Source organism: Balaenoptera acutorostrata, chromosome 1 (genome assembly GCF_949987535.1).
Source record: "Balaenoptera acutorostrata chromosome 1, mBalAcu1.1, whole genome shotgun sequence".
NCBI classification, from domain to species: Eukaryota; Metazoa; Chordata; class Mammalia; order Artiodactyla; family Balaenopteridae; genus Balaenoptera; species Balaenoptera acutorostrata.
Window position 1 is genome coordinate 103,243,033 of NC_080064.1, and position 22,059 is coordinate 103,265,091.

The following is a 22,059-nucleotide window of genomic DNA, read 5'->3' on the forward strand; positions in this document are numbered from 1 at the left end:
TCTCCTCCGTGGCTCTGAAGCTTCCCCCCTCCGCCACCCGCAGTCTCCGCCCGCGAAGGGGCTCCTAGTGCGTGGAAACCTTTCCTCCTTCACGGCTCCCTCCCACTGGTGCAGGTGCCGTCCCTATTCTTTTGTCTCTGTTATTTCTTTTTTTTTTGCCCTACCCAAGTACGGGGGGGGGGGGGTGTTTCTTGCCTTTTTGGAGGTCGGACGTTTTCTGCCAGCGTTCAGTGGGTGTTCTGTAGGAGCAGTTCCACGTGTAGATGTATTTCTACTGTATCTGTGGGAAGGAAGGTGATCTCCGCGTCTTACTCTTCCGCCATCTTCTCCAGTCCCCACTCAAGAGATTTTAAACCCATTAATTTATTGGAGAAAAGGACCATTCATTTTTTGCCTCATATATGTCGTGTAAAATGTTAGGTGTCAGAGAAATGGAAATTAATGGGATACGGCTCCTCCTGTCTAGAAACACAGGGACTTAGGATGAAAGACGTGACCAACAGATGAGTAAGTAATTGGCTATTTCATACTGTGCTCAGTGCTGGAACAAGATGTGTATAGACTATTGTGGGAGCACTTTATAATAATGATTTCTGGGGTTCCTGAAGACAGAAGCTCCTTGGGTGTTGTCCTGGATGGATGTTCTACTGAATTCCGGTTAATAGTGGTAATGCAGTGGAGAAGTTCCAATATTCAAGTTTTTGTTGTTCATTTGATTTTTTTAATAGCTAACTCCGTCCATCCATCTTTTCCGTGACCTAAATGTCTGCCTTTTCTTTTTTTCTTTCTCTAGTGGTTTTTAATTGCCAACAGATCTTACAAAGTGAGTGCAGCAAGCTCTTTTTTCTTCAGTGGTGTGTTTGTGGGAGTTATCTCTTTTGGTCAGCTCTCAGATCGGTTCGGAAGGAAAAAAGTCTATCTCACAGGTAATCTCTTAATGTTCATGGGCTGAATAAGAGGAGTTATTTCCCTAAGGTTCCCAGGGAAATAATAAGGGGACCATTTCCTTAAGGTTCTCAGGGAATTGCCATGTGGAGCCAGAAATGATTTTTATTTCACTGGCAAGAGGCTGAGTTGATTCTGGCCAAGCATTTTAAAGTGACCAGCATACCCGAGGAAGGCCAGATATTTGCACTGTAAGCTTTTCATGGTGGTGAATTCTACAATCCCTGGATTCTAATTCATGCCATGTTTCTAAGGAGAACAAAGATTGAGACAGTCTACTAGATCCATTTCCTTATATCTTGTGTGCTGATTCATTTCAGATGAGCTCTATAGGACTCACCATAGTCCTCTTGACAAGCTGAGTACGAGCTAAGATTTTTCAGTTTCCAGCATTATTGTTAATAATTGAAAACTGCGCATGACAGAAATCAACTTGTAACAAAGAAAACCTCAGTTTTTCTTGATAGTCATTAAGAGAAACTATTTTAAAAAAATAACATAGCTCAGAAAATTTAAATTCACGAAGATTTATCTTTACAAACTAATGAATATAATACATTACGTTCATCAAATGCTGTTTTGCCTCTGAATTATTGAATAGTGTTCTTCTCTTTCTAGGTTTTGCCCTTGACATCTTATTTGCTATCGCAAATGGGTTTTCCCCCTCATATGAGTTCTTTGCAATGACTCGCTTCCTGGTGGGCGTGATGAATGGAGGGATGTCGCTGGTGGCCTTTGTCCTGCTGAACGAATGTGTGGGCACCGCCTACTGGGCACTCGCAGGTACTGCTTCAATCCATGCAGACATGGAGATGGGGAACTGGTCCAGACAACTTGATAGGAACCAGTTCAACCATCGAGTCTAAAAATGCACTCGGACTTGAGGTGCTCTATCCAACTATTAGATTTGCTTTCCTGAGTTTGTTCTATATGACCTTGAACGAGTCATTAGTCATTTTATTTGTATTCCTCTCTAGATAGTCTCCCATGGGGCCTGCCTCACAGATGGTGACCTTGCCCCTATCCTCACGGATTGCCTAAGGGCATTCGTTAACTGCTTTTTACCGGTAAAGTGAAAGATAGTGCAGAGGAAATACTAGAAACTCCTTTCTCAGTGCCTTCGTATTGTATTGTATTAAATCCTTGTCTCATAGGCCTTTCTGATTTTTACTGGTCTCTTCAAGTTAATAGTACTCTTGTATTTCTTTAATGATGTTTAAGTTCCAAAATAGAGGCCATATTCTGTATTATTGTTAACTATCCCATCATCTTCTTAAGAACTACACTATAGTCAAATGAATGATTTCAAAAGCTTCCTTGACTTAAAATAATGTCTTAGGAGAACAACTGCACTAAGACTCTACTTTGTGGACTGTAGGTTTGCAGTGAGAACTTTGTTTCGCTTTCCATTCATTTGACAGTTACTGAGTGCTACTGATGTTCTTTTTTTTTTCTTTTTTTTTTTTTTTAAACAATGGTTTCATGAGCAGTGATGGGGGGCCTCTGTGTTTTGTTTTGTTTTTTTTACTTTATTTATTTTTATTTATTTATGGCTGTGCTGGGTCTTCATTTCTGTGCAAGGGCTTTCTCCAGCTGCGGCAAGCTGGGGCTACTCTTCATCGCGGTGCGCGGGCCTCTCACCATCGCGGCCTCTCCTGTTGCGGAGCACAGGCTCCAGACGCTCAGGCTCAGTAATTGTGGCTCACGGGCCCAGTTGCTTCGTGGCATGTGGGATCTTCCCAGACCAGGGCTCGAACCCGTGTCCCCTGCATTGGCAGGCAGGCTCTCAACCACTGCGCCTCCAAGGAAGCCCGCTATTGATGTTCTTATACTAATATGGGAACAAGTTGACTGTGGGACTGTAGAAACTTGCCTGCCTGAGGATGTGGATGAGACCATGCCAGCTACCATTTGCTGAGCATCTGTTATGTGCCAGGTACCATGCTAGGTATCTGACTCATATCTGTAATATTCCCAGAGCCTACAAGCTAAGAATTCCTACCTTCATTTTACAGATGAGGACACTTCACCTCTGAAAGGAGGGGTGATATGCCCATTTTCACACAGCTCATGACTGACAGGGCTAGGATGACGCCAGGCTCATGTTGTCCCACTGTTCCCTGAGTACTCCCCTCTTAGATCTTCAGTGGGTCACCTTATACGAATACTGGTCTGCTTAGCCTATTTTTCTCTCACTTGGTGGTGTTTTCGAAGTTGGTGAGGGCTAATGTATTGAGCTGGAAGACAAAAGCTAAATAAAATAAATTTTGCTCTATTTGTATGTCGACCAAACTGCTGTCCAAGCTGAAGGACACAGAGGGTTGGACAAATTATTATTAAGGTGGGGAGCAAGAGACACCTGCTCCATCCTAGCAGGATGGGTTTCCTGCCTGTCTCTTACATGTGGTGCTTTTTTATGACTCACTTTATCTATAGCAGCTTTCAAAGCCTTTAGAGATGGGCTTCTTTTTTCCCTAGCCCAGCTCCTAAGTCAGGATCAGTGAGAAAATGTCCTCTGAGTCTTCAGTTTGCATTGAGACTTTTAAGGTCACTTTTTCAAGTAGTGGGTTCAGACTTGCTGGGACTTCCCAAGAAATGAGTAATGATGGTGATCACAACCACTCACATTTTCCAGGGAAGACACAAAGGCATCCTCTCCTGGGGTTTTGGTTTTCCTGAGTCTAAAATCTTGCTCAGGGACTTCCCTGGTGGTGCAATGGTTAAGAATCTGCCTGCCAATGCAGGGGACACGGGTTCAATCCCTGGTCCAGGAAGATCCCACATGCCACAGAGCAACTAAGCCTGTGCGCCACAACTACTGAGCCTGTGCTCTAGAGCCTGTGAGCCACAACTACTGAGACTGCATGCCACAACTACTGAATCCCGCGCGCCTAGAGCCCGTGCTCTGCAACAAGAGAAGCCACCGCAATGAGACGCCCGCGCAACCCAACGAAGAGCAGCCCCGCTCACTGCAAGTAGAGAAAGCCCGCAGGCAGCAACAAAGACGCAGTGCAGCCAAAAATAAATAAATAAATAAATAAATTTTTTTTAAATGAATAAATAATTAAAAAATTAAAAAAATTAAATCTTGCTCAGGTAGAGCATCATGAGTACATATTTTTCATGTACCCAGCACATTCCTCTATTAAAATATTCACATTTGACTCTAGTTGTTCCATGAAGAAGATGCTCTCTTACAAAACACGTATACTGCCCCCACCCTACCCAATTCTCTAGGACTATTCCTGTCCTGTTGCATATTTTGGGCAAAAAGAAAGACCTCCTGGTCTCTTGCTTCCTTGCCATTCGGCCTAAAGACAGTGAAAAGATTGCTCTTAAAACGCATTTACCTTCCATTCTTGTCCTTGAAGCTGAGTTAAGATGAGGCTGTTAAAATTTCTATAGCAAAGGGAAAAGGGAGAAAGGAAAAAAACCTGCAACAGTGGTATCAGATGGTTGCCAAATTCAGTGTGAAATTCAGAAGGAGCTTGAGAGAGTTCCCTGAAGGCCAGTGCACTTGACCTGCACCAGGACAGAAGTAAGATTCTGATGCCCCTGGAACTCTTTTGTGAGAAGCTTCCTTTGTCCCTCTCCCATGAGCCGAGTCTTCCCCAGAATTTTGTCCTTGGCCTTTCTTTCTAAGCTGTTTTCTCTCCAGCACAATTTTATACACTCCTATGGCTTCAGATACGCTCATGAACTGCAAGAAACTGGGAAAAAAACCTAAAAGGTTAGCAATAGGGGATTAGTTGGAAGTAGCCTAATTGTTTAGCAGTTAAAAAAGATTTTGAAAAATTGTGCTTGATTACAAAATAATTGCAGTATGTATAAAATACTATGTAAAGTACATATAAAAAAATATAAGTACAAACTGAAAACATCCATTTTTTGACCAATTTGCAGTGTATTGTTTAACAAGAATGAGGATAATTGATTGAAAATTATTGAGAGTAGAAAAAATAAAATACTAAAGCTATGAAAAATGTCATATTAATATATTTATTATTTATTTTTCTTATATAAATATAACAAAAGGAATTGATGTTCATTGTAAAAAAAATCAAGAACATATAGAAGTGAAATATAAATAATACATATAGTCCTACCCATGTAAAGACCACCACTGTAAACATATTGCTGTGTATCCTAGAGCTTCTCCTTTGCATATCTACAACATTCATTTATTAAAAAGACCCTGCCATGTACCAGACACTGCCTTTATAGACACTTGTGATAAAAGGGTGAACATGGCAGGCCAGGGTGGGGGAAGGTCCTTGCTCTTATGGAGCTTATGTTTTAATCAGGAGAGACATAACCAATATGAGGTAATTTCAGAAAATTTTAAGTGCGATGAAGAAAATTAAACAGGGTAATAGACTAGGCAGTAAGTGCAGGGGACAGATAGTTAGAGAAAACCGAGATGTAGGTGTTTGATCAAAGATGTGAACGATGAGGGAGGCCTGGGCATGTGAGATTCTGAGAGAACATTCCAGTCAGATGGAATGGCAAGGACCAAGGCCCTGAGGTAGGAATGAGCTTCTCTGAGGACCTGAAAAGAGGCAGTGTGGAGAGGAAGGGGGAGGTTGGGATGAGATCAGGTTGGAGGGGCAGAATGATATAGGGCCCATGATAGGCCAAATGAGGAATTTTGGTGTTTTTTTCACTCACAGTGCAGTGAGTAGCCAGTGAGTGAATTAAAGAGAGGAACAATGGGATCTTGTATACAGAAAGATTAGTCTGGTAGGCGTTTGAAGAATGGATTATAGAGGAACAAGAGTAGAAATTGAGGGGTCATTCAGGAGGCTGGTGCGGTTGGCCCCATGCAACCCAGAGGCAGCTTAGACCAGGTGGGAGTAGTGGAGGAGGAGGAAAGAGGGTGCATTTGAGCTGGATTTGGTGGGAACGTGACCTGTTAAAGAACCAGCAGAAAAGGCAAGAGCAAGAGGAATCAAGGGGACTTCATGGCTTGTGCTTCAAAACTGGAGGGATCACTGGAGACATTTACAAAAACGAAGTCATCACTATACACTATTTTCTAACCTGCTGAAATTTGGCTTTTACTAGTGCGAACTGAGTGGGAGTAGCAGACATGAAATTAATTTAAAATAAGCAGAAAAGAAATCTGAAAAATAGGCATAAATACCCAAAGGCCCATAAACAGTTATACAACCACCTATGGTTCTCCAGAATTACAATGTGCAAAAGTGGTGATTTGAAGTGTTCTTTTTTTTCTAATTAAATTTTTTAACCAAATGACCTAGAGCCTTACCACACCTGTATCTCCTCACCTTATCCCTGTTGTCATTTCGGGACATACATGTGCAGCTTCTTGCTGGATATTAGATACAAATGTCTACTGGCGCCTCAAATTAAACATATTGCTTTCTTTTACCTAAAATCTCCATCCTCTTCTGGGACCTCTCTCTATAGGAACGTCATCATTTTATTTAAGGCCATTAAACTAGAACCTTTGAATCATTTCCTCCTATCCATTATATCCAGTTGATACCAAGTCTTTCTGAGACAGAGTTTCAACTGTGATGAGCTTAGGTATAAAGGGAAATCATTTGGTTAACACAACCAAACCACAGGAGAGACAGGCCCTTGCGATACCTGGAACCCGGAAGTCAGATGCATCTCATTTCTGTTTCCCATCATCTCTGAGAAGCTTCCTCTGCTCAGTCAGGGATGGGGTCCAGCAGCTCTCAGGTTTCACCACCACGTCCAGTATTTAAAATCCTTGGTAGGATCTCTGATGGTCCCAGCAAGAGGCCCATGACTGGCAGCCCTGACTTGAATCACAGGGGTAAAGTATGGGGAGGTCATCTCTCTGAAAAAGGGAAAGCGTTCTTGGAATTAGAAAGGAGTGCTAGGTAGACAGTATTTTATAATTATTGATAGAGGAAGCTAGGTAGAGGAGGCTTCCAGATGGCTTTTTGAGGGAGGTTAATAGATATAAGGGGCTATACCCATTTTAACAGTAGGACGATACAACGTCCTCATATTTGTACCACATGCATTGTTTCATTTGAAACCAACAGCTACCCTTTGGAGTAGATATTATTATTTCTCTTTCTTTGATAAGGAAACTGAGGCTCAGAGACATTTAGTGATTTGCCTAAAGTCACACAGCAGCATGTGGCAGAACTGGGGTCTGAACTTGGTCCTCTGAAGTGGTCCCATCCTGTGGTCTCTCGTCTTTTTGCCTACATTGTTGTCAGTGGACACTGAGTACTCAGGACTGTTCTGAGCAATGACAGAAAGCCTTGTTCTTGGAAACCAGGTGCTATTTGGTGCACTGTAATGAACCTGTAATAGCTATTGATTATCTTAAGTTTCCAGGGAAATCACAGGGAATGGAAGTCCGCATTCCCTTACTTAGTGGACCACATGCTCTGATTGGTTTTCTGAGCACACTGAACTTGCTGTCACAGCAGCTTTCCCTTCTGCATCCCCCTTTTCCTCACTAGGGCAGACAGCATACGAGGCATTGTTTTTGTTGTAGGTTAATAATCTATGGACAAGAATAAAAGAAACATTTGTCTTACAGGATTGTTGTAGAAAATTCTTGTAACAAGTCCTTTTGCTGTGGGATGCCCACAGGAGCCCGCCTTTCCCCAGAAGGGTGGTGACGGGGAGGGGAACGGTACAGAGTGCAGGCTCTCCAGTCAGACAGACCAGGGACAGACAGCCTCCTGTCTGGGCCACACACAGCCCTGTGTCCTTAGGCAGTGGCACCTAACTTCTCTGAGCTATATGGCTGTATATGGCTAATAATGGTACCTGCATTATAGGACAATGTATGGATAAGGCTTAATACTCGATAAATAGTAGCTATTATATAAACAAATAGCGATAGATTTAACTACTACTAATAGTAGCAGGTACAGAAAGTATGTCAGAGGTATAGAATTTGCAAGTATATTGGGCAAGGCAGTGGGTTTGTACCCATTCAGCATTTATTTCAAAAACCATAGGATCCTTAACAGCCCTGTAGTTGATGATTTTTCTATCAGTGTGCTGACAAAAATTCATGCTTCAAAGAACTTATATTCTACTTGGGATAGACAGACAAGAAACAAATATAACTGATGGTGATATATATGATGGTGATAAATTAAGTGGGGAAGGACAATAGGGAGAATTGGGGAGTAGGTTGTGATTTAAGATAAGGATTTCAGGGACAGCCCCTGTGATAAAGATGCAGTTCCAGCATTGTCACAGTCTCATGACCTAAAAACCTTCCCACCATGTAGCAAACAATATTTCCAAGCCTCAGCCACAAGTTCAGGTGGATGTCAGTACAACATCAATGCAGAAAGCACTTGGGCAGGCCCTTAAAATTCATCTTGACCACATGTGGTTTGTATTTTTCATCTGTCCTTCCTTCTTTTCCACTGATTTCCTGGCCTCTCTTCTAGTTTTATCATCTGATCCTCCATATTTGTGTAGGTTTTTCTTTCTGCTGACATCTCACAAGGAAGGGATTGACTCCGTGACCTGGGTTGGAAATGGGGCTGCAGATGGTCCTTTCCCTGGTAACAGGTCTCTTTTCCTGAATTAGGGTCGATCGGTGGCCTCTTCTTCGCAGTCGGCATCGCCCAGTATGCCCTGTTGGGATACTTCATCCGCTCCTGGAGAACCCTAGCCATTCTGGTTAACCTGCAGGGAACAGTGGTCTTTCTCTTATCTTTGTAAGTAGTTTTTCCTCTTAGACTTTTAATTTAATAAGCAGAAGGAATGTCTTAAGAGGATGCGGGTCAATGAGCGACGTTATTCCCTTTCAGGAGTTTGCCTGAACTGACTTTGGTGAAGAACTAAATTCCGCAAGCGCTCCAATGCTTGGCAGCTCCCGGGAAGAGAGATGCTTAATTAATTCAGAATGCAGGTATCCCTTGTTTAAAGTAACCTCTCAGTAGAGTGCATTTTAACCTTCATATTGCCGGTGGAGGGTACCAATTTCTTTTTTAACCTAATGCTTCAGGCTTAAAGATCTTCAGGCTTGGTCAGATCACGTGCTAGGGGTGCGACTGAGGTATGATATTATAGAGCAATCTGTGCATATTGAATATATAGGGACACCTCTTCATCCCACAGATGAGTATAATTTCAGGGCCTCTACATGTGGACATGGGAAGATACTCAGATATGGGAGAAATCCTTAGAATGCATGGACTCAAAGCAGTAAAAGGGTGATACCCTGGTCAGGGCAGGGTTCTACAAAACACTCATCCAGAGTATCACACCATGGTCCTCTAAAGGCTGTAAGATGAGCCACCAACTTAGGCCTATTTCACCAGAAGTTTTATTGTGCTTCTGAAAGGTTTTCTCCCCTCAGGTATCAGACCTCTAATTTTAATCATTAAAATCTTTGAGATAAATACAGTTTTCAGCCAATGGTACCAGCTTTCTTCTGTGAAGTGAGAGATACCCGTAATAGAATTTTCACTCAGAGAGCGATTTGATATAGTAATTCTTTATTTAAGTTCTACTAACTGAGATTTGGTGGGAATTGACCTGAAATCTGTTTTCATTCTCTCTTTGAAAGTAAGAAGATTGTTAAGTACAAAAATGAATATAGTAGAAATAGTTAACGTATATTTAGAAAGGCAAGATTTATGAAATGCATTTAGTTATGTGAAAGAGAGTGACATAATTTTATTAGAAAGGAAAACGAACCATATTTTATGCGCTTGTGTATTGTAAATTTTTGGAATAAATGGGTTCCTAGTATAGTTCCTTGAATTAATAAGCATTCATGTAAATATCAGTAGATCAATGAATTTTCTTTTTAAATATTTAATAAATCGCATACTTCTTAATCAGGCTGGCTTTCATCTCTCCTTCAATAGCAGAGTGACTTCACTGGATGATCCGAGCCATTCTGCTTTTCCTTTTCAGAATGTGTAGTCTGTTTGTTACTGCTTAGTGCTAGGTGGGGACATTGACTCACTGGGAAATTAATTCAGGTCATGAAAAATAGAAAACAGAGAAAAGAGCATGTAAAATCACAATATATGTGTGTTCCATCAGGCCTAGAAAGTAAGGCTTGCTGCAGTCGGCCTCCAGTTTCCCTCCCATCTCATCTCACACACGCTGCTCCAGGCACACTGAGCTGCTCTCTGTTCCAGTTTGCAGCTTAGGCTTGTCTGCCTCCGTGTCTCCTACTCAGTGTTATTGCCGGCTCCTTCAACGCCCTTCTCCCCATCCCTCTTCTTTCTTAGTTAATAGCGTTCCCAGTTTGCTCAAATGCCACCCCCTCTGCACTTGTCCAGGTCAGACCTCCAGTCATTCACTTTCTTTTCTTAATTCTGCAGCACTAAACTGGCACCCTTCAAGTGGCCCCTTATTTCTGCCTCACCCGGAGCGTGTCCTCTTTATAAAGCAGGAACTCTCTGATAGCACAGGCTCTTTGCTCAGCTGCATTTCCCCCAGCTCCAGAGCTCTGGGCCTTCCTCCACACAGTAGATGCCTCGTATCCATTGGGCAGATGTTGGCACAAAAAACCTTTGGAATTAGCCTGCGTTAGCCATCAGCAACATCAGAACAAGTCATGTTATTTTAGAGACATACCTTGTTTGTTTTACTAGAGACATTATTACTTAGCTTAAAAATTCCTTATTTTCACAGTACTTGAATTTCGATAGTTTTACTTTAGAAACCAGTGCCCCCTTAATTTACAAAGGTTTTCCACCTTTAAAGAAATTCACAGGACATTTTTGAGCAGAGGCCTCATTGTTAAATTAGCACGGTAGCTTCTAAGGTGAGCACAGCATTATGTAGCAGGCAGCATGTTCAAGGGCCTGCTTTTTCTTTTAAAAACATGTCTTACTGTTTCGCATGTGCAATCAGCGTGTGTTAGAACTCATATTCCCAAATCTGTCCACTGGCAGCTAGGTGAGGCTTCGTTACTGAGAAGCTTATAGGCTTCTCAAAATGTGGAGAAATATCAGGTCCTGTTTACATAATCCAGATAAACCCTTTCCCAAGTAGAGATCGTTTTATTAACTCAGAGTCAAATTTCCAAAGCCTGAGTATCTCTCAAATATCATCGTTAAACATGATTTATATAGTTTTAAAAGTAATTTTTATTGCTATAAACAATTCTGAAAACACAGAGAAGCTTAATAGGAAGGGGAAAAATGACTTAAATTATCCAAAGATAATAATGACTTCCTATATTTTGACTATTTCCTTGTTGGTCCTTTTTCACTCCTCTTAGCGCTCCTCAGCTTTAATTTTTATTATCATAGACTTTCTAGCATTTCACTTATATTTCTATCCCAAGTATACTCTCTATATTCACCCCACTAGTCATATTCTATTTATTTGTATTTAGACTTGATCAGGTAGTTTTACATAGGTACCTCATATATGGGCTGGTGGACAGGGCCAGTGGATCCAGTGATGATCGGCAGACATAACTTCCAACAAAACAATATTTTACTTGACTATTTGCTTGTGTGTTAGTAACAATCATTAGATAGCAGTGAAGAAGTAAATAAAAGAATTTTTCAGGATGTTGTAGAGGCCTTTGTTCCTGCCTTTGTTGACAACCAAATGTTGTACATGAATAATCTCTCCCCAGTAGCAGAACTCCTGGGAAAATGCCTGCTTTTTTGTTTCCGTGTCTTTCCTCTCAGCACCTATTACATTGCTCTGTACAAAATGAAAGTGTTCAGTAAATGGTTATTGATGAACTGGCTGTCCATGAAGTTCCAAATCCTGTGGTGTTTGTTGCCAATTCACTCTCCTTACTGAAAGGCATGGGGAGTTCTGAAAGGCACCTTAAATAGCCTTTTTGAGTATTATTCATACAAGTTTCATTTTAGGAAAATAATATCAAATTAGATCAAAAGGTACTTGATGCTGTGTTTTGTAAACAAGGCTTCCATGTTCCTGCCACCCGTTGGTTTTTGGAAAGTCCTCTAAAAGTATGCAGAACTGTGAAGAGGAGAAAAGATACATAATATCTAAGTCTTGAAACTGTTGAAAGATATCAGTGGCAATAGAAATGTTCAATACTTTGTAGCTATAGTAAGAAGTAACTGTTGTTTTGGAACTGGAGAAGTTAACCAGAAAATAAACTTTTATTCTTGAAGGTTTTAGAGGATCACGAAATATCCTCAGGACATATTAAAGTGAATGTGTTAGCTGATTGGAGTATTTTAAAGCTTTAAAGCTCAAAAGTAGCAAAGAATATACAAATCAGTTTTCACTGCAAAGTAAAGGAGCTGCTGCAGTGGAGGATTACTGGACTGAATGTCAATATTATGACATAGTATGAGTGTGTTTCATGTTTGGTAATTGCAATTATTGTTGCTTTTGTTGTGGTCATCCATGTACAATGCTTGATGTCAGTCTATTTATCTCTTGTAAAAAAAAAAAAAAAGCTCAGAAGTAGCTAAGATGTGATAAACCCTTTTTCATTTTTATGTGTAGTCTTTAAATAAACTACCTTTTTAATAACGTATCACTGTGTTAAAAACACTTAAAAATTCTTTTCTGATGGATAATAGAGATTTTAATCTTCTTTGTGAGGCTTTTTCAGAACTTTAAAAACCCACTCTACAGTATTATTCTAACAACACTTGGCTATGATATAGAGCCGTATCTCTGACACATGCTTTCTGAAGAATTACTCAGTACTGTAAACTTAACTTGCCATTCATATATTAAAATTTACTTAAAAGTAAACGCATACTGTTTACTTTTTTACTGCCATTTTGGGAGAGTGTTTTTGGTTTCCATTCGTAAAGGAGGCCATCATTTAATGATGGCAGCTGTTGACAGTAGCCCTCTCTCTCTTCTACATGTCATTGGGAGAGTCGAGCTTTAGACCTAACGTGGAATCCGGTTGTGGTTTGGGGACCACGTGATGATTTGTCTCCTTCTGGTGCACGTGTACCTATACGAATATACTGCCTTTGATGACATCTCTTTCAGATTCATTCCTGAATCACCTCGTTGGTTATACTCCCAGGGTCGACTGCGTGAGGCTGAAGCCGCCCTGCACCTCATCGCCAAGAGGAACCGCCAGCTCAAGTGTACCTTCTCACTAACACACCCGGCCAACCGGAGCTGCAAGGAGACGGGAAGTTTCCTGGACCTGTTCCGCTACCGGGTCCTCTTGGGGCATACTCTGACCCTGATGTTCATCTGGTAATTCTCTCTAAGGGCTCTTCTGTTGATCTGCAACTCAGGTTATTGATAATCAGTTATTTCTTCAGGGTTACAGAAAATTTCACTCACCTGTGCTTTCTCAGCATCCTCCCCTTCAAGGAGGAAATGATGGTGCCTGGCGGCAGGTTTACTGAACTTGTAGAAGTAGGTGTCAGAAGCACATCTTTGCTTATGAGGTATTTAATGTAAATTTTTAAGTCCCCCTTCCCCACTCCAAAAAAGGAAAGCAAGGAAGCACACCAGAGACAGAAGACTTTCTAAGGAGGACTTGGAGGCACCGCCCCTTGGTTTTGGCCTCAGGCACTTAGATAGCACATTCTTTTTTTTTTTTTTTTTTTTAATTATGTGTTTCAGTGCATAAGTCTTTTTTTTTTTAAGTATTTTTATTTATTTATTTATTTATGGCTGTGTTGGGTCTTCGTTTCTGTGCGAGGGCTTTCTCCAGTTGCAGCAAGCGGGGGCCACTCTTCATCGCGGTGCGCGGGCCTCTCACTATCGCGGCCTCTCTTGCTGCAGAGCACAGGCTCCAGACGCGCAGGCTCAGTAATTGTGGCTCACGGGCCCAGCCGCTCCGCGGCATGTGGGATCTTCCCAGACCAGGGCTCGAACCCGTGTCCCCTGCATTGGCAGGCAGATTCTCAACCACTGCGCCACCAGGGAAGCCCAGATAGCACATTCTAATTGCAACGCCCCATACTGCATTTTGTGCGGCATCCCACTCGCTCACTCAACAGGTGGGCTGAACGTTATGCCTCGTGGGAATGAGATCCTTGGAGTGTGAGGTGACAGCCTCAAAGCCACATGTGCAAGTCGGTGAATGAACGGATTAGTACTCTCTGAACCTGATTTTCTAGTTTGGCTGATTCTGACCTGACCTCAAAAATGTTCTCAGCATTAATGTAAATTGTACTGAATGGTTCAAGATTGTGCCATTTAAAGAATTAAATTGTGGAAAGGGGAGCAATGGATGGTTCATACATAGAATTTGTGGAGTACCATGGGTTTTAATACTATTCATTCCGTTAAAGTGCCATAAATGTAATTTGGTCCAGGATTGGACACGAATATCATATTTACTGGCCTAGAGGACTGTTGTGCTATGGTTTGCCTGTATTTGGCAAGAAGCCTGCATAGAAACCTACATTTTTCACTTGGGAAAAGAGGAGAGTCATTTTATATGAAATTAATCGTATATGTAAAGCTGAAAAGAACAGTATATTGAGACTAAGAAGCTGCCAAGATAGTTTTCTATATCTTGATTCTCTTTTCCCACCCAACCAAACCCTGGCTACCACCTGTATGGTTAGGGGCCAGGTCACATCAGCTGCCGCCGTCCCCACTGAGCCAGCCTAGTGCTGGAATAGCACAGATGCATAAGAAATGTTGAATGAAGGACACAAGTTTGGAGGCATGGAGATTAAGGGAGCCTTTATTATTTATTTATTTATTTATTTATTTAAAATTTTGATTGGAGTATAGTTGATCTACAATGTTGTGTTAGTTTCAGGTGTACAGCAAAGTGAATCAGTCATATGTATACATATATCCACTCTTTTTTGGATTTTTTTCCCATATAGGCCATTACAGAGTATTGAGTAGAGTTCCCTGTGCTATACAGTTAGGTACTTATTAATTATTTTATATATAGTAATGTGTATGTGTCAATCACAATCTCCAATTTATCCCTCTCCCCGCCTTGCCCCCAGTAACCATAAGTTTATTTTCTATATTTGTAACTCTTTTTCTGTTTTGTAGATAAGTTCATTTGTACCCTTTTTTTTTAAGATTCCACATATAAGCGACATCATATGATATTTATCTTTCTCTGTCTGACTCACTTCACTCAGTATGACAATCTCTAGGTCCATCCATGTTGATGCAAATGGCATTGTTTCATGCTTTTTTAAAGCCAAACCTGACAATACAGCGTAGGAGCTACTAATTTGAGGTTCCACCAATTGTACAGGAAATCCTTACAAAGTATGTTCAGGTACTTAAGGTTCCATAAAACTGCATTTGCATGTCAAGTAGACAGTCAGTCAAACCCTCTGCCTTGAAGGAAGTATCTCCTTTCTTAGGGATTATTTACTTCTTGTTTTTAAGTTTTTGTTTTTTCCAGGAATATTAACTTTTGGGTTCTGGCCTTCAGGGGATAAAAAACAGACAGACAGAAAAACAAACAAACTAGACTTAGAGCCAGGGAGAATGTTCATGTTTATTTTATGTCTTACACGGCCAAAGGAGCTGTTCTCAAATAAACTTCTTCCCCCGGGCTCAGAATGTTAAAATACACGATAACGGAGATGGTGTCATTCCACATACTGCCGTTCTTTTTGAAGATGCTATAAAATTCTAAAATCTTCTCTGTGGATCTGTCATTGAAGAAAACCTTAACTGGGGAGTAAAATTATACCTCTGTGCTTAACATCTGTTCATTTGGTTATTTCCCACAGTAGTGCCTTTTTAAATAGTTCTTTGATGCCCTAAATATACTGTTAAATATTACGCAAGCATTTTAAATTTTGTTTGGGGCCCATAAACAGGATTGAAATGATTTGAATAGCTGTAATTATGCATCCCAACGACCAACTCTAACAGCAAAGAAATCCGCAGACGGAGTCTGAGACCATAGGCCTTCCTTGCCCACGTTCTCCCCATTTTCTCTCACCACCAGCTGGTAACTAAATTCCTCTAGTGTCTTGAACTGGCTCTGTTTATTTGTGCCCTACTTGCTACCTTCACAACTTAGTTTAAATATGTATGTGTGTTTCCATTGCTGGAATACTTCACTGGGATTTCTTTTTTTTTTTTTAATTAATTAATTAATTTATTTTTGGCTGTGTTGGGTCTTCGTTTCTGTGCGAGGGCTTTCTCTAGTTGCGGCGAGCGGGGGCCACTCTTCATCGCGCTGCGCGGGCCTCTCACTATAATGGCTTCTCTTGTTGCGGAGCAGAGGCTCCAGACGCGCAGGCTCAGTAGTTGTGGCTCATGGGCCTAGTTGCTCCGCGGCATGTGGGATCTTCCCAGACCAGGGCTCGAACCCGTGTCCCCTGCATTAGCAGGCAGATTCTCAACCACTGCGCCACCAGGGGAGCCCCGGGATTTCTATTTTAAATGCAGAATAGATACACACTAACACATACAACACATTAGGAGTAGCGTTATGTAAGGGGGGTGGGTCTCTACTGCAGATGGGAAGGATTTTTTAAGTACTTCAGGAAAATATTTTAAGTTGTCTAGCCTGCTGCTTACAGGCAAAGTGCTCGGAGACGGGGAAAACAGAAAACTCAGTGTCACCTTGCATCCTTACCCGTGATGTCCCAGCTATGACTCTACTCATCATCCTCAGTATATGAATGACAGCTCCACCCAGGAAGAAGTAATGGGAAGTAGCTGCTGCCTGGGCTAATTTGCCAGAGAGGGATGAGTCACTAAGCAGGCCAGCTCCAGGGGTCCGTCGTCCCTCCCCATCCCTCTCCTTGGTTCCTGTGGCCCATTCTTAATAGCCCAGGGCATTTGGCCCATTTTGCTGTTTTGGCAGAGACGGAGAGAAAGCTTTCCCTTTCCTGTTGGTCTCATCATAGCTGCAGCTCATTGGACTTTTTCTAAGGAAAAGAGAAGCAAATGGGAATTGCCTCATAATAAACACTTGTCAAAATGAATTGTAAAAACATAAAAACTAATGAACTTCCGAAGCCCAAGTCTTTTACTATTTGTATAGAAATTTATAGTTTACAGAGGGGGAAAAGGAGGGGGTGTGGGATGAATTGGGAGATTGGGATTGGCATATGTACACTATTGATCTATGTATAAAATAGATAATTGATGACCACCTACTGTATAGCACAGAGAACTCTACTCAGTGCTCTGTGGTGACCTAAATGGGAAGGAAATCCAAATAAGAGGCGATATATGTATACGTATAGTTGATTCCCTTTGTTGTACAGCAGAAACTAACACAACGTTGTAAAGCAACTATACTGCAATAAAAATTAATTTTAAAAAAAGCCTAGTCAGCGTTTATTTTTGTTCTCTTCTAGTTTGTTTTATTTTTAATACTGCAATTTCCTAGGCACAAAAGGTTTTGCTTTCTGTGGTTTCAGTTACCCAAGGTCAATTGCAGTCTGAAAATATTAAACGGAAAATTCCAGAAAGAAACAACTCATAAGTTTTAAATTGCATGCCATTCTGAGTAGCGTAATGAAATCTTGCACCCTCCCGCTGCATCCCACTTGGGACCTAAATCATCCCTTTGTCCAGCATATCCTGCCCATTAGCCACTTAATCACTGTCTTTCTTATCAGATCAGCTATCCGGGTATCGCAGTGCTTGTGTTCAAGTCACCCTCATTTTACTTAATAATGGCCCCAAAGCACGAGAGTAGTCATGCCAGCAGTTCGGATGTTCTCTTACTGGGCCTAATTTATAAATTAAACCTTATCATAGGTGTATGGCTAGGAAAAAACATAGTATATATAGGGTTCGGTACTATCTGAGGTTTCAGGCAGCCACTGGGAGTCTTGGAACGTATCCCCAGCAGATAAGCGGGGGCTACTGTAGTCCCTTCACTCTGGAAGAAGTTCCTATTATTCCCCAACCTGGAGTTTCAGGATGGCCCTTGCTCCAGTGTAGCTCCTGGGCTGCGGGACGTGGGCTCTGTGCCTGGCACAATGCCTGCCTCCTAGGAGGCGCCCCCCTCAGTGTTTCGGCGGTGGTGTGCAGAAATAGATGCAGGGCTTTGATCATCCTAGAGGAGCCTGCCTCTACCATGGCCCTCGTCTTCTCTTTCCTGTTCTGGGCGTCTATAGCATATGCACCTGCTGAATGCCAGGAGGGGCTGAGAACCTGGTCAGGGGTTATAGAGTCCCTGTCACCCTGGGCTGCAGGCCACCCGCTGGCAACCCAGGCACTTATCAACATCTGTTCTCAACACCATCCTCTGTTGGCTTTCTCTCTGGGAGTTCTTTTCTAGAGTCATTTCGATAATATCACAATTGCCTAGGGCAAGTGTCCTATAAGCTGTTGAATTAAATACAGTAAGAATAGAGTCACTGTCTTCATTTAAATGCAGAAAAGCGTGATGAAAGCACAAGCAATGTCTCCTCTGTCAGGAGCTGGCCACACATTTGCTTTATAGAGCATCTGGATGTAGCTCAAATCATTTCCAAGGCCCCTTTTTAATTTTGTCCTAGTATAGAAATTATATTAGGATAGAAAGCTTAGTGGGAGAGTCAGGCTTACTGCTTGAGCCAGATGGCATTATTGAACCAAGATTTGAATCTTCTGGTAAATTCTTAGCGGCTTTTTCATTGTCTTTCTTGTCTTTCACCCCCAATTGCAGGTTTGTGTGCAGCTTGGTGTATTATGGCCTAACTCTGAGTGCAGGTGATCTAGGTGGAAATATTTATGCCAACTTGGCCCTGTCTGGCCTAATAGAGATTCCATCTTACCCTATCTGCATCTACTTGATTAACCAAAAATGGTGAGTATGGGTGGATATGAAGTGCACCACGTAGAGGACACACACACACTAACATACATAAATATCTAAGTATTATTGTCTTTGTCCATATGCAGGATCTGCTAAGTACTCCATGGTGATTAGAATTCTTTTCAGACCAAACACAGTGAGAATTCATTTTTTAGTGTGTTATTTCTTGGGCTTCAAGTTTATGAGTTATTATGTAGGTTTTTTAAATTGAAGTATAGTTGATTCACCATGTTGTGTTAGTTTCTAGTATACAGCAAAATGATTCAGTTATACATATACATATTCTTTTTCATAATCTCTTCCATTATAGTTTATTACAAGATACTGAATATAGTTCCCTGTGCTGTACAGTAGGACCTTGTTGTTTATCTATTTTATCTACAGTAGTTTGTATCTGCTAATCCCAAACTCCTAATTTATCCCTCCCTGCCCTTCCCCTTTGGTAACCATAAGTTTGTTTTCTATGTCTGTGAGTCTGTTTCTGTTCTGTAGTTAAGTTCATTTGTGTCATATTTTAGATTCCACGTATAAGTGATATGATATTTGTCTTTCTCTGTCTGACTTACTCAGTGTGATAGTCCATTCATGTTGCTGCAAATGGCATCATTTCATTCTTTTTTATGACCGAGTAATATTCCATCATATATATATATATACCACATCTTCTTTATCCATTCATCTGTTGATGGGCATCTAGGTTGCTTCCGTGTCTTGGCTATTGTAAATAGAGCTGCTGTGAACATTGAGGTGTGTGTATATTTTCGAATTAGAGTTTTCTCCAGATATATGCCCAGGAGTTGGATTACTGGATCATATTGTAGCTCTATTTTTAGTTTTTTTAAGGAAGCTCCATACTGTTTTCCATAGTGGTTGCACCAATTTACATTCCCACCAACAGCGTAGGAGGGTTCCCTTTTCCTCACACCCTCTCCAGCATATATTGTTTGTAGACTTTTTGATGATGGCCATTCTGACCAGTATGAAGTGATACCTCATTGTAGTTTTGATTTGCATTTCTCTAATAATTAGTGATGTTGAGCGTCTTTTCACGTGCTTATTGGCCATCTGTACGTCTTCTTTGGAGAAATGTCTATTTAGGTCTTCACAGGTTTTTAATCCAATATTAAGACATTACCACCCAACTGTTTTTGAGCAGTCTGTGTGTGATTTGTTCGTCCCAACATGTGGGAATATTGACGTGACGTAGGTAGATCTCCATGACCCAATCACTGTCATTTAGAAGCTCTCACACAAGACAAAGAGCTGGAGGAATGAAAAAGACTTTTCTTTCCTCTTAAGATGCCCTGGACTTTGTTGAGAGGAGGAAGAGATCCTGCTTTTGCTGTCCATTGTCAGTGGGCATAGTTTTGAAATATTTTTTAAAAGTCCTTTTATAGAGCACCCTTTCCTCAGCTTTCTCAGATTCCTTCTGTTATTGAACCCCTGACCAGGGCAACTGAAAATTGTGAGCTAGGAATCAGTTGGATTTTGCCATTTCTCATTCTCCAGAAATCATCATTTTTACCAAAAACAGCACTCCTTTAGCATTGCACTGGGTGCTGTCGTCATGGATATTGTGGTCAGAGCATTTTAAAGGGCAGTTTTGGATTCTGTTCAGTTGCAGGGCTTTTCTCTGGGGGGTGGTCCCAGTTGCCTCTGCTGACCCCTCTGTTAGTGACTGAGTGTGCTCTCATCATGGTCCAAGGGCTGAGTCAGGCAGAGTGTTTAGAAATCTGTTGCCACCATCCCCGGTGTGCTTCCTGTTACAGCTTCCTATGCCCCCCTCTGATGACCACGGACAGTGTTACAAGGACACAGTCGATGGGGGTGTGTGTCCTAGGTGTCTTTGCATCCCTAGTGCCTGGCTAGAATGATGCCTATCATTTGAAAGGCATGCAATACTGACTGTTAAATTAAGCACAATAACCTGGAGACCTGAGTCCTTCCCTGTCTCCCAGCCATCCGCACCAGAGTCAGGATTAAAATCTGAAGCAGAGGGAAGGAACACCACCTTGGGGATCAGGCAGACCTGCGTCCAAATCTAGTCTTAGCCTCGTGTTAGTTTTATGACTTTGAGAAGTTAACCTTGCTAAACCTCCATGTAGTTATCCTTAAACCAGGGATTATAAAATTCCCCTGGAAAAATTGTTATAAAAATTACAATAACATTGAAGCTCCTGACAGAGGACCTAGCACATTGCTGGCTCCTAGTAAAGGAAGGCCTATTACTGTCCATATCTTTCTTCTAAGTCTAGAGCTCTTATTTGAAAATTATTTCTCTCAAGAAAGTGTGCAATAAATTTCACTGAATTCTGACATACTAACAAGAGTTTCTTTCTGTTTGTCTTTTTAAGAGAGAGAGAGGTGTGTTTAAAATTTTAACTGCTTAAGATACCAGTAACCAGAAAATGAAATGAGCTGGAAGACTCCATTCTCCATGTCTCAGTGTTATTCTCTAGAAGATGGAGAATATAACAGCATATGCCTTACAGGTTTATTATTAGCATTAAGTAAGATAACATAGACAGAAAGCATTTCAGCACAGAAAGTGCCTGAAACATAGTAAGTACTCACAGAAATAGATAGAATGATTCCCTATTCTTTTCCTGCACACATGATTTAAACCCACCATCCAGCAAGTTTTCCTTGGCTTTGTGATGGTTACTTATTTTATGTCCTGGTCAGTCACATGTGCCACCCACTCCTTAAGAAAAGATGAACATATAATGAAAGTGAGGACATTTAAAAAGGAAGGTTAGGGGGATGAAGCAGATGAATGTATAAGATTCTCAAGGGAAACGTGAATTTCTTTGTATTATTTAGGTTTGGTCGGAAGCGGACATTAGCAGCATTTCTGTGCCTAGGAGGACTGGCTTGTCTTATTGTCATGTTTCTTCCAGAAAAGAAAGGTATGCCTTTCCAATTTCTACATGAGGGTTTTGAATAGCACTTTTATTACAATGAATCTCAATATAGTGGAGCAATCACCATATGCCGTGCTTCATTTCTGTGATTGCATATTATTTAGCAATGGTGTGGGGTATAATGGACCAGATTCTTTCCATTGCCTAAACTATTCTCCGGGTGAATAATGTGCTTAGAGGTGCACTATTAATTCTTTCAGGCGATTAAGCTACCATCTGGGGTGTCTGGACTGCAGTACTGGTGATGTTGGAGTTGTTTATTTGATGATGATGTGGGCCATTTAGTTCTGCACAGAAGGAGACTCTGTCCAAGGCTGCAGATTGCCCTCCTCATTCCAGCCAGTCACGAGACTGGAGGTGAGAGGCACTGGTTCTCCACGGTGGCTTCGGCACCCCTCATTGTCTCCATCAATACTCCCAAGGCACCCTGATAATAACAACAGCACAATAAGAATAATAGTCACTGTTGGGGCCGATTGACCTTCTCTCATTCTTATAGAAAGTGTGAATAAAACA

General features: G+C 41.4%; 1 protein-coding gene across 3 annotated transcripts in view; it reads left to right on the forward strand.

The window, feature by feature from the left end:
* SLC22A15 (solute carrier family 22 member 15) overlaps positions 1 to 22,059 on the forward strand; it is a 98,348-nt gene that overhangs the window by 49,661 nt on the left and 26,628 nt on the right. For all 3 annotated transcript variants that reach the window (XR_009008560.1, XM_057547848.1, XM_007169337.2), the window contains exons 3-8: positions 794 to 926; positions 1,564 to 1,728; positions 8,510 to 8,639; positions 12,892 to 13,107; positions 18,470 to 18,610; positions 21,443 to 21,528. Coding sequence is in view for 2 of the 3 variants with exons in the window: in XM_057547848.1 (XP_057403831.1) it covers positions 794 to 926; positions 1,564 to 1,728; positions 8,510 to 8,639; positions 12,892 to 13,107; positions 18,470 to 18,610; positions 21,443 to 21,528 (871 nt within the window). In the remaining variant the exon portion in view is untranslated. The remainder of the gene's footprint in view (positions 1 to 793; positions 927 to 1,563; positions 1,729 to 8,509; positions 8,640 to 12,891; positions 13,108 to 18,469; positions 18,611 to 21,442; positions 21,529 to 22,059) is intronic.